The sequence below is a fragment of the Xiphophorus couchianus genome, chromosome 6 (genome assembly GCF_001444195.1).
Source record: "Xiphophorus couchianus chromosome 6, X_couchianus-1.0, whole genome shotgun sequence".
NCBI classification, from domain to species: Eukaryota; Metazoa; Chordata; class Actinopteri; order Cyprinodontiformes; family Poeciliidae; genus Xiphophorus; species Xiphophorus couchianus.
The window spans coordinates 15,903,556-15,916,850 of NC_040233.1; the positions used below are offsets into that span (position 1 = coordinate 15,903,556).

The 13,295-nt window shown below is 36.3% G+C and overlaps 1 protein-coding gene across 1 annotated transcript; it reads right to left on the reverse strand.

The window, feature by feature from the left end:
* Positions 1 to 1,957: 1,957 nt before the first annotated feature.
* dsc2l (desmocollin 2 like) lies at positions 1,958 to 12,371 on the reverse strand. Its single transcript, XM_028020459.1, has 16 exons — positions 12,134 to 12,371; positions 11,887 to 11,977; positions 11,549 to 11,757; positions 11,328 to 11,432; positions 10,381 to 10,536; positions 9,701 to 9,842; positions 9,461 to 9,615; positions 9,199 to 9,333; positions 8,510 to 8,695; positions 8,139 to 8,386; positions 7,849 to 7,991; positions 6,695 to 6,916; positions 5,854 to 6,075; positions 3,871 to 3,986; positions 3,440 to 3,754; positions 1,958 to 3,020 (listed from the first exon to the last, which is right to left on the reverse strand). Exons 1-16 carry the CDS (start codon positions 12,170 to 12,172, stop codon positions 2,823 to 2,825), a joined length of 2,682 nt encoding a protein of 893 aa, XP_027876260.1. The 5' UTR covers positions 12,173 to 12,371; the 3' UTR covers positions 1,958 to 2,822.
* Positions 12,372 to 13,295: the final 924 nt, after the last annotated feature.

A 13,295-nucleotide genomic window follows, 5' to 3' on the forward strand; every position in this document is an offset into this window, starting at 1 on the left:
AGTGTTTTCAGACTCTCTGGTGAAGACTGAACACGCCCTATGCGGAGAGATTGTTTTCACAGTATGAAGAAAACTAATTACAAGCAATAAATTAATTTCACGCTGCTGCCTTGGAATTAATTGCATCTTTACAGAAGCAAGGGAAAGTGATGGCTCAAGCAGTCCCGATAAGAATGGACATACAAAGTGGTATATTGAATTATGTGGCTTATCAGTGTTATTGCTTTACTGTGTATAAAGTGGAAATGGATTTTGATAATCCATAAATAAACCATAGTTCAGGTATGTTTGAATTGTAATTACTAAGAACTTTTTGAAAGACTTACAGTGTTTATGCTGTTTCTTTCTTTATTTGCTTGTAAAAATGCGAGACAATAGAGAGCCTATCTGATGGTGAGAACTGCCGTGGTTGTGCTAAACTCTTTCCGCCCTCGTTCTCAGTTTGAACGAAAGTGAAAAATTTCACAGAAAATACACGAAAATAAATTGCACTAAATTAATTCTTCGTTCTCATGTCTCAACGCTGTCATCCCATCATTCCCGTGAGTCAAGGGTTCATCAGAGGTGAACATCACTAACAGCTTAACATTTCTGATCCTTGCATAGACAAAAGTTAAATGTAAGGGTGTGAATCATTGCAGCTAACAAAATGAGTAATAGCTTAAACTCCCGGATTTATCAGTGAAACAGAAATAATATCATGTGCATCTGAATCAAAAGGGCTTTGTCAGATATTTGGGTCAACTGCTCCTTTTTAACATTTTCTAGTTAAGTGAGTTTCCAAGATTTTCCTAATTAGCCCCTGTGGGATGGTTAACAAAAAACCCTTGATGATTACATCTCATTTACACCCTTACATAATAGAGAAATAGTTAGATATAAAATTTTATGCGTGTATATTTTTGCATTTAAACAAGGTTTTTGTGTTTAATCAACTCAAGAGAAGGTTTTATTTCAAGATTAATGAATGTCCCACTTTTTCTTCTAGTTTCTTGTCAGCTTTGTCCATCTTTACACCATTACATGATTTATGATCTTTATAAATTACATTCTCAGCTTCACTTTGAAATGTGATTCATTACATGGACATGTTTTGCATGACATCAAGCATGAAGCAGTCAGTAACCTGTAATCTTCCTCAATTAAATTTCAACACCAGGTTGGCTGCGCTTGCATGAATGTTGCTCTGGGGTAGTTGCTCCTCACACACCCTTAGAAATGGCTCTACTGTGCTATTAAATACCTTTAGACCAGCTGTCTCTGAAGTACTCAAAGGGTCCCATCTGGCATAAACAACCTTGTCACCTTGGAAACATTTACATCCCCTCCTTTTCCAATCTTGATGCTTCGTTTGAGCTTCAGCTGGTTGTTTTTCATGTCCAGATGCCTAAATGCATTGATAAAGTCACTAGTGCTGCCCCAGTTATCTATTTTGGGTTTGTAAATAAATGATTTACAAATCAATAAGAATTACATATCTATTCCAGAACTGTGGAATAATCATTAATTAGCAGCAGTATTTTACCATATTTTCTTAAAGTGGAGCATCTACTACTCATCATAGAAGCAACAAAAAACATTATTGTTACCAATATTGTTCCTGTTTTTCATGCTGTACTTTTTGTAGTGAGGAACCCAGTGGCAAAAGTACATGCAGAAGTTTTAATAATTCTAGTGCACAAACTTGATTTGCAAGGAACTATGTAAATATTGGCTTGTTGTCATGGGATTTGGCTGTACTGGCACACTGCCTCGCTCATAGAGCCACACCCAGTGAATCATTTACCAAAGCACACAAAACCTGAGCAAAGTGATCACCGGTTTCAGCACAGAGATTCTGTTCCACAACAGACTCTTGCAGAATAAGAATTACAAGTCAGAACATGGGGCTTTTTGGTGCTTTCTTCTTTTTTTTCCCCTCACTGTACTTTACAGAAACCACATTGATTATCTCTACTTCAGATCTTACTTGAATTTATTCTTTTCAGCTCATTTAAATCTAAACCAGACAACAAAACTAAAAAATGCTTGACAATAAATATTTGATCCCCTTCAAGCAAGCAGCTTTATGGATATCTTACTGAAGGGTCTGACCCTGCATATGTCTGAACAGTGGGAATCAGTTGACGGCAGTGTCACACCCCGCCCCTTCTGTTCACGCCCTTGCGTTGATTTTCGCAAACTCGTTGTCTCAGAATGTTGCAATAATCCCACTGACACTCAGCAGAAACTACACCCAGACAACTGTAAACACATTCCGTTGCGGGTGGAATGTGCCTGCACACATAATTAGTGCATGAAACAAACAAAAAAAAATGAACAAGCTTGCAGTGGAAAATCACCAAAAGTCAAACAACAGAATCCCAAAGTCTGCACGTATTTAAAAAAAAATTGTTTTATACATAGAACACTGTGTGAAATGTCAGCCAAAAATAGAATAAAATACCTCAGAAACTATAGGTACAAAACTGACAATAAAAATACATTTTTCTCTGTGAACACAAGATTAATAAAAGCTAAACAATCAAGTCATTATAAACAGATATTGAGCTTGAAATTATCTTCATATACATCTTAATTTGAACATAACCAAGGCTTTAGGAGGAAATTACCACAAAGGAAAGCGTCACATGGCTTGTCTGAAACTGACAACTGCTTTGTTTACAGTGCAAAAGACTTCTACCAAAAAAGAAAAAAAAATCCAAAATGTCATAATGAAACACTAACATGATAAACATTCAGCACCATACCAAGCATTCATAACCCAGGCATCTAAATCTTGCACAATGAAAAGTAAACCTAAACCACTTCATTATCTTTTTTCATCTCTTTGTACAGACTTCTCCAAGAGTTTTGAACTTTGGCCCAAGTGTGTTCAAAAAGTCGAGATTTTCTTTGTCGCCTTGCTCACTGCAGCATCCCACAGAGCCATGGAAGGACTCGTTCCCCTCGTAGTCATAGGAGTGCATGACATCACTGGCATAGCGTTCGTCCCTCTCTCTTCCCATGTGGGCCAGTTTCTGTAAGATCAAAGTAGCAGGGAGAGAGAGGTAGTGTGTTACTGTGTGTGGACTAAACCTGGATGATAAGAGGTACCATATTACACAAAGTGATAAAACAAGACAGCCCTCAGGATATGACTGGCAGTCTGATATTACAACCAACAAGCTGCAGAAACATTATTTTTTCACAGAAAAAATATTAAAGTTCACCGAGGAGACCAACACAGCTTACAGAACAAAATTATATTACAAATGGGAGTTTCTTTAGGTCTTACAGCAAACGCTAGATTTATTAAATTTTACAAAGTAAAAGCTTTCTGTTCAGCTTCAGTTTGTCTTTTGAAAAAAATTAGCTAATTTACACTCCTACATAAATTAAAAAAAAAAAATCAAAAACTGATTTTGCATATTTTATTTTGTTTTTCCCCAAGTCTTACCTTTTTCAGATAAAGGTCATGTGTCAGCCAAGTACGATATAGAGCATTGTCCTTAATGTATTGATCAGAATCCATGCCATTTCTTAGATGTTTACTCTCAACATGCTGACCGTACTGATCAAACTGGCTAGAGGACATATTATGAGTATTCATTGTATTAAGACCGAAGGATTGTTGGAATCCATTTTCATGCACACTATGGCCTCCAATTGTGCTTGTGCTTTTGTTTCCCGGCCATCCAGGGCTCATTAGAGTGCCCTTGACTGAACCTTTTACTGCCTGCTCAAATGAAGTGCTGGTAAAAGCCGAGGAATCCTGAAAAGCAAAGCAAAGCAAAGCAAACCATGAGTTAATAAATCATGCAAAGCTAAACGAATAAATTAAGGTAGCAGTGGGTTTTCTAATCTCCAACATGGTGGCAAAAGGTTTACCACTTCATCGCCGGGGGCCTCTGTGTTCGATGGAAGGAGGATTCCACTACTGAATCCTTTATCGTCAAGTGGAACCTTCTCTGACTTTGTAGTGCAAGAAGAGAACATCAGTAAACCTGTAATGTTATAGAAAACAGAAGAAATCTTTAGATTGCTGGAAGGTTTAGCACTTGCCAGACACGTCACCTTTAGCTCTTTTAAGCTTAAGCATTTGATTTAGCAAATACTTGAAATGGTTCAAGTTATCTGAAGTGCTACAGAAAAACTGCTGCAATTACACCTGGAACATATCATTGCTATTGTTATTTTATTCTTTTGCACTTTCAAACTCAATCTGTTTTTAAAAAGGCAGGTTCATGCCACTGGAAGGCTCAGACACAATATGAATGTTTACAAATGAGAAAATAACTAGAGAGGCTACGGTTGGTTAGTAATGCTAAATATGCTAACAGTGCTGCTAGTATAAGTTATTAAAATGTCCCCATGCTTTGTTTTTAACCTTGTTTCATCATGTAAATCTTTCCTATATTAAGCTGTTGAGAACTTTAAGTTTCTCAAAAACCCACAATTTGTAGGCTCTGCTCATAATTTATAAATTACCACAACATGCTAAATTAAATAGCTACAGTGTGATTTTGTTGTACACAAGGGCTGCTTCTCTAACCATTTTCAAATATTTACAGCATTGACAATAGCAGCATTTTTGAAACTACTGGTACATTCTGAAGTCCATTTTGCCACTCCTTGTCCCGACAAGGAGTGGCAAAATGGAGTTAGCAGCTCAGCATGCTGATATCAGCATAAAAGGTTGATTTATCAGAAGGTTTGTTCACTATTATTAATCACATAAATATAAGTATGATTAAAGAAATGTGCTCAAAAGCTATAGACAGTAGTAGCTTTTGCTTTTAGCAAACAGTGGCTGAGCGGTTTATTCACATTCACTTCTATGGTAACAGGTAAAACTATTCTAGATAAGAAAATATCTGATCTGCAAATATTTAAACGTGCTCTTTTCTCAGCCAAACATTCATGGAACCATGCTAAAAGTACATTAGTTAACACTAGGGGTGTTTGACATAAAATAAATAAATAAAATAATACACAGATATCTATCTATCTATATATATATATATATATATATATATATATGTCATGACAATAATAATTAGTTTGCGACCTCATGTTAAACTAATATCACTAACAGAAGGCAAAGTAGGTTCAATGTTGTTTTGTAGGTGATTTATCATAGACTACATATCCACCTGTATCTTTCTGTTTTTTAGGAAAGTGTTATTGTAAAGCGAGGGAAATACTCAATAATACAAGTTGAAATTTGTGAAATATTATCAGAGAAGGTTAGTTCATGTGCTTTTCAGATCTTGTAAATCTTTGACATTTATCCTAACGGACTCATGGCTAATCATGGCTAATCAGGCAGACTGAGAGATAGAATGCTGCAAAACGTATTGTGAATATACCACATATTTCTCTATGTGATGGATGGTCACAGAGTGTAGGAAGCACAGACGAGAAAGAAAAGAAGGAAACAAATATGCATATATCGCAACTTATATTGTTGCAATATTTACCAATATTATTACTATTGCAAGATTTTCAAATATTATGCACCTCAAGAGAGCCAGTAACTAAAGCTTTTATAGGTGCCTCAACAAGAGAGTAAGAGAAGATACTTTTCCCCCATTTTTTACTTTTATGTGATCTCTTCAACGGCACAGTTTACTGAACACTTTCAAATTAATATGCTTAACATAGCTATATCAAGTTAAACCACTAGCTGCTAACCTCTCACAGATCTGTGCTTCGCAAATCAGGTAATTGATCTCTTACAGATATTAACTTTACAGAATCCCACACTAAATTTTAATGAACCATTCAACTACATCTTTCTTTGGATTTTTTATTATCACCACAGAGGAAGTCCGCACTGATCTACTAGTAACATAATAGTAAAGCACTCACAGAGCAGCAGGAGGAGGAACAGGGGCAGCAACAAGGTCAGGATACCCAGTGGCCCCAATTCGATAGAGCGACCTTTTTTTATGCATGCTCCGTTCATGCATTGGCAGATCCTTACTGTCGTAGTCTGAGTATCACCAATTCCCTGCAGATCTTTTACGATGAAGGAGACCTTGTAAAACCCTAGAGGAAGTTCTTTCCTTTGCATCAGCTGAGCCGCCGTTCCTTGAGAGGAAACAAAATTAAAAACAGACATTTTTTAGAAGCTTTTATATTGCCATAAATGTAAAAACAACCCCTCATCCCCCCTCATGGGTTATGAATTTAACCCATGTGAAGCAATGTAAGAGCCATCTCTAGCTTCAATGTCTAACTTGGGAGTAGTAATAGCTTTTGAATGTTTATTTAGAGCCAAAATGTCACATGCTTTCTGCCTTTTTATCTGTTTCTGGTGTATTTCAGAAACTACATCGCACATATTTTGAGTCATTCGTTTGGATAAAGACATTTCATACATGTCTCTTGTTAATGAAAAGCTCTTAAACATAGGGAGTAAGAAAAAAATTGTTTCGATATGGACAAATCTTCAAAGTGTAACAAAGTGCAACTTCTATGCATAAAATAAATACTCAGGAACAACTTGCTTAAAAACCCTGCAAAATTCTGCCCTAACTAATTAGCAGACTTCCTTAAAATTAGTTTTTAGCCTGATGAAACTTTGTCTACTACCGCATGAATATTTATGAATCCTTAGCGAATGTCCGTATCAGTGCTATGTTGATGAGCACCCATACAGCCCAAACATCTGCTGTTCTGACTTAAAACACGCAACATTGGTACCAACCATTGTATGGAGACACATCCCAATTTCCATCGTGTTTTGCTGGCATGGAATAGCTGAAGGGGCTGGAAAATGGACTGAGGTCATTATCTTGAGCCACAACCACCAGGGAATTCAGACTGCCATCTGGTTTTTTACACATCGTCAATTTATTTGGGATTGTTGGCTTGTTGTCATTTTCATCCTCTATGACAAGGATTACTGTTCCTGTTCCTGATTTGGAGGCTGAAATTTGAAGGTATTCCATTAGTTATCAGATGGAAAAAAAACATGAACATGTCTGCACAAAACCCATAACGTCATACATGAGATTTCTTTTTCCCTCTATCTTTGTGATCCCAATGAAACCGATTACAACTTTCCCCATTAAAGAAGTACCAGTCAGATCTGGTAAGATCGTCTGAGTCATTCACCAGGAATATAGAAACTATTCAACAGATGTTTTCAGGTAAAACAAAGACAGTACGTTCAGACAAGTAGAAAGGTGTGGCTTTCATCATAAACAGCATTTATCGGATGCGGATCAGTCATCACAACGGAGTTAGAAGGAAGAACAACCTTTACAACATGAGTATAACAAGCTTTCTTCAAAAACACAAAATCTTTGTGTGTTTTGGCAAACATCCATCATTAATTCTTTCACACACTAATTATAGTGACTTCAGTGGGATTCTTTTCTAATCTGTTTTAAGGAATAAAATGTTTTTGTTTGTTTTTGTTTTTTGGGGGGTGGAGTTCAAATATATACTTTAAAAATAAAAAGAGGCTTCATATTTTGTAACTTTCAAGTACAGAATTAAAAAAGAATAAATAAACACACAAATTCTGACTTTTTGGCCCTTTCTCTGGTCATAGTTGTTCCAGACTTTCCTATTCAAATCTTCTCTGTTAACCATGATCCAGCCATTATCCTCTGGATATTCTTTGGATAATGGCTGGAATAGCACACTAGAGTCCAAATAAGTGGCACACAATTAAACGGTTTTTGCAGTGTCTCTGTATACCATCCATGAAAGGACTAAGAAACAGAGAAGGCTTTGATTGCTTCCTTAGTTAAATACTGGTGTTTTGACATAGTAAAAAAAAAAACAACAATAACATAGAAACAGATTTTTCCTCACACTGCTTTCTACATGGTGAACAATGCAACAACTTACTGGCATCAACAGCCTTTACAGTGATGTTGTAAATTCCATCCTGGACAAGAGGGGACTCTCTGTCAATGGTGTTCGTAACTGTCAGCTCTCCAGTATTGCTGTTCACTCCAACCCATGATCCTGGATCAGACACCTTGTAATACCTGGAAAATAATACAGAGCATGCATCACTGGTCCACATATTTAAGAAAGGTCTGAATTCTGTTGTTCAAGAGACCAACATTTTAAGGAACCCTTATACATTTGCTCTATTCATGTCAATCCGCTTAAACCTTATTTAAAATAATTACAATATGCCATCGCTGCTCTTGGTCTCTGGATCAGTAGCTTTGTACGTCCCAATCACTGTGCCATTTGGTATGTTCTCTTTGACAGTGTAGCGAACAGTAGGAGGAAGGAATTCTGGGCCTTCATCAATGTCGGTGACAGCAACCTCCACAGGGATGGACATCCAGTTGGTACTGGCTCCAACCAGCTTTTCTTGATTCTGGGCCGAAATCTCAAGCATTACATTCTTGGTCTTCTCATAATCTAAGGGCTGGAAAATGGAGAGAGGCATAAGAAGAAAATAAAAAGCTAGAAATAAAAATTGATTTCCTGTGAAAAATATGAGTAAACTGTATAAGTACTAAGAAATTCATAAGTTTGACATCAAACTCACCTTTGTAACATAAAGAAGCCCATCATTTGTTTTGGGATCAGTGTCAATCCTGAAGTTTCCATTTTCATTTCCTTTCGTGATGACAAATTTGGAAACCCAGTTGGGTGTGTTTATTAAATCTTTGTCTTTCACGGGAATTCTCAGGAGAAGTTTTTCACCCTCGTTCTCTGGAACTGTAGTTTTATACTGCAGAAAGAAAAAAATACATATATTTTATTTGAATTAGACATGAGCTGGCTACTGGCAGTTAGGTAAAGAAAGGTTTTCAAAAATACATGAGGCTACCACAACAACTATTTTCTGTCATGCACACTTCGTGGCAGGGGACAATAGTAAGGCGTGGATACTTTGTCCTTGCATACAAAACAAAAGTATTGCTTTGTATGCAAATATGGCAAATATGGCTGTTCAGCAGGGGTTCATCCATTATATTTGATTATAATTTTATATATTAGAGCATCAAACATTATAATTGCAATTTGTTTATATTTTAGTAGTAGTATGAGTAATCATTTTTCTGTTTCAAATACAATCCAGCAGCACATTTTTGTCTTAAAGTTGTTTTTTTTTTTTTGTGCAACATTAAATTGTGATGTTTTCCCTCAACATTATCATGTTTTGAAAATAATAATTCATTCAATTATTTATCTATTACTAATATTATGTTTATTTAGGTTCTAAGCACTTACTGAACTTTGGGTGAAAGTTGGTGGGTTGTCGTTGATGTCTTTCAAGGTGATTGTTGCGGTAGCAGTGTTAGAAAGACCCGTTGGTGCACCCTTCAAATCTCTGATCTCTATAGTAACCAAATGTATATCTTTTGTCTTAAAATAAAACATAACAAAAAGGGGAAAAAAAAAGTCAAGTGGTGAAATAGGAGATGGATTTAAGCTAGCATGTTAAATTTAAAGAAACAAAATCAAACAACTTCAATGCGATGGCAGGGCTCACCTCTCGGTCCAGGTTCTTAGAGATTGTGGTGATAACACCGGTTTCTGCGTTGATGGCAAAAAAATCCAACCCATTAATGAGCTTGTATCTGATCCTCACATGGTCTGTTTCGGGATCATCTTTGTCTGTGGCATTCACTTTCCCCACCACCTCAGCTATGGTGGATAACATGGTTAGTCAGAGGATGTTTACAGAGCGGGTTTCATATGTCATGATCATTGGATGTTTGAGTCTCCTTACCTAAGGTTTGCTCAAGCACAGAAAACTCAAGCTTGCCTTGGAACACTGGCGCATTATCATTTACATCGTCCACTTTTACTACAATGTCCAAAGGCAAATCTCTTGGCTCATGGGATACTTTGTCCAAAGCATTAATCCTTAGCTGTAAACACACACATATTTCAGCACGATCAAATATTAATATGCCAAAAAGAACTGATAGCTGAACTAATATTTACCATCAAAATAGTAAACAAAAATGCCTTAAACCAAAAAAGGTACAGAAAGAAGAATAAAGGTTGAAATTTAAGACACTGTATTTTTACTGTATATCTGTTTGTGGCTTAATAGAGAATGTTTTCTTATATAATATTAGAAATATATAAGACTACTCCAATTTGAGACTTTTAAGTGTCTATGAAACTTCTAAGTGTAATTTTTTTGCAATTCACTCATGTTTAACTGTTACATTATCATTTTTCAGAAATCAGAAAAACAAGCTCATTTGATTTTTTATGTTGCATTGTACAAATGTATTTAATTTGAAATGAACTAATACATTAATCATTGAAATAATAAAAAAATGAATTACTAGTTTTAGTAAAAGAAATGAATTTCAGAGATAGAATATAAAATTAAGTAAATAAGGCAGGTTGAGATCAAATGAAAAAGGTGAGAAGTGGACTATCTACAAAACCTACTGTATACTGTGCAATCATTTCTCGGTCCAATGTTCTGTGCACTTTCAGAACCCCACTAGCACTGTCAAGGCTAAAAATGCCGGATGGGTCCAGGTTCACACCAGGTCCTTCAATGGTGTAGTACACATTGTGTTTAGCTTCTGAATCTGAAACAATCTATAATAGAGAAAAGAAATTAAATATCTTGAAATAACATCAACTTTACATGCAATTGATTGTGAAAATAGCACTGCGCACAACAAGAACTGCACAATATTAGAAAAATATGAGATTGTTAAATTTTATAATGATTGACCCACATTTTCATGCTCCATCTTTCTGTATCACTTATCCTTAGAAAAATATTAGAATTATAGAATTTTCAGTGATAATATGGTTTTACTGATTTTTGCAGTTGATTCGATGGCAATGTCAATAAATTCTGAACCTATGTTTCAAAATCTGACCAAATTTAATCATTGTGTACTGTTTAGCAACAAAGCTACATTTCTGAATGCAAGCTGAAGCTTGTTTCCTAATAGCTGCATTTTATATTTAAAATATTATTTGTTGTTTTTGGACTGTTTGCTATTACAAATTCACAGCCAAAAAGCTTGTGATAATTGTCTAAATGTCTTTTTTAACTAAATTGCATTATAAGTCCATATGGAGGACAAAACCATCCAAATTTGTTTCCCAGTGGGATACTTTTGGCCCCTGGAATTATGTTGTGTGGTCATTGAACAGCAGCTACAGTATGATAGTAATTTTTCTAAGGTGTTGTATTGTATTTCTTTTAATCTTTCGTCCTCTCCTGTATTCCCCTATACTTATCTCCCTCTGTCCCTCCCTGTCAACTTTGTGCCCTAGCCATATATATATATATATATATATATATATATATATATATATATATATAGTTTTCCCAGTAAAGTATTGTACAGAATATATATATACATTGAACATACCTTTTCCAACGATTTCGGGAAAGACCCTATGTCATTCTCCAGTATGTTGATGGGGGGAGGACTCCAGCGTCTTTTTGTGCGCTTCAAAATTACTTGGCCATTTTCCTGTAATGTAAATAAATTATTATTATTAATGGCAATTAATAATATTATTAATTGTATATATATATATATATATATATACTTTTTTTTTTTTAGTAAAGCATTTGCAACTTTCTTACATTTGTTTCCTGCTTTGTACTGCAGACAAGGTGAACTTCCATCTCACTTTCCGGCCCACTATTGTCCTGAGCCCTCACAGAAAATGTCCGCCCTCTGGTTGCCACAGAAACAGGACTTAGTGCTACTATTGCCCCATTGCTTTGTATCGTAAAGCTAGGGTCCTCCACGGTTAAACGAAGTGTCTTGGGGTCACAGCCAACAGCTTCAACTACAAAATAAATAAATAAATATATAATATGTCGAAAGAGAAGAAAGTCTCTCTCCCTCTCTCTTTTCAAAAAACTAAGCCAGATCAATCCATTATATAAAGCATAATACGTAGTTATTATAGAGGTACCTTTTGTGATCTGGTATCCAACTGGAATGTTTTGTGGCGAAACGACGTGGAGAGAGTCAGGAATATAACATGACTCCACACAGGAAAGGATCTGAGAAGGAAAACAAGTCGATCTTTTAAGCTTCACCAGTCGCTTTAAACTGAGTCGGGTTATCCACACTTATTCATGCTTAGCTTTTCAGAAAACATTGTTGACAAGCACTTAAATTAAGTAACGGTATGAATAAAATGCTCTTAAAAGACTCACCAGCAGCGACAAGACAGGGTAAATGAGAACCTTTGTCATTTTAGAGTACAGGCAGTCGGACTTTGTCCCGGAGCGACTCAAGGAAAGTCCACCTGGAGTTGCTCTCTTGCTCAAATAATGACAGCTGTTCTTAGATCTCGCTATTAGTTGATTTGTCACCCGTCCCTTTCTCCGATTTGTTCCAATGTGCGTGGGCGGACCGCTTTGTTCTGCTCCGTTCCAGCCTCTAATGGCACACACTCCAGACAGTCACACCTAGAGGGACACGCCCTGAACGGAACGATATCTCAGAGGAGCACCTTAGGGTGGTGTATTATTGAATCCAGGGTAGGGCATACCTCCTTTTTGCAACTAACTTATGTCGTAGCATTTTTTTTTTTTTTTTTTGCATTTATTTCTTGCCAGCAGGGGGAAACATTGTCCAAGTTTTGAATGGACTGAAGCCCCTTTCTGCAACTAAAACTCACTAAAACTCTCAATGTTATAATGAAGTTCAACAGGTGATTTTTGAAGTCAGATATCTACACTAAAACATTTTGATATTTGACTAAATATATTAACTTTTAAGGGAGGGTATATTAAACGTGTAAATAGCTGTGTTCCTCTCTCACAAACCACAGACAATCCAAGTTTATTCGAGTTTAAAAAAACCTCTCCCTGGTATGTACACAGCTTGACCCCTACTGACTCCTCCTCCTCTGCAGGCTCACTCAAACTTTCTGGCAAGAGGGATCAGTGCTGGGCTCTTTATTTAACACCACAGGAATGTGAGGTTGAATGGAATCTGTCATGAGGGAGGATGTTTTCCCACCACAAAACGCTCACTATCGCTGTAAACTATAGATAAAACTAAGGGGCCAGTCGCAATTATATGAAGAGAAAATCCCCAGGGAATCTAGCATATGGGGTAGAGCTTGTTTAGAAATGCATGGGCAGTTGAGGAGGTGGGGGGCTAGAACAGGAAAGGTGAGAAAAATGTCAGGAAGACGGCCTTCTGTGGGTCATGGGTGTGGACATAATGAAAGGAGAAGTAGCTGCGAGTCTGGTGAAAACGCAAAAAACTCTGAGCAAATGATCTTTTCTGTAGTTTGTCACAGGCTAAAATAAAAGTTTTTACTATTCTTAGTTTTCTTCTTGTTTGGAAAGTGAGCAATATTCTGTT

Coding starts and splice junctions, on each gene's coding strand:
- dsc2l (XM_028020459.1), bottom strand. CDS start 12,172: ATGACAAAGGTTCTCATTTACCCTGTCTTGTCGCTGCTG. Junction 11,978..12,133: donor ACCCTGTCTTGTCGCTGCTG/GTGAGTCTTTTA, acceptor TTTCCTTCTCAG/ATCCTTTCCTGTGTGGAGTC. Junction 6,076..6,694: donor GGATGTGTCTCCATACAATG/GTTGGTACCAAT, acceptor TTTCCTCTCAAG/GAACGGCGGCTCAGCTGATG.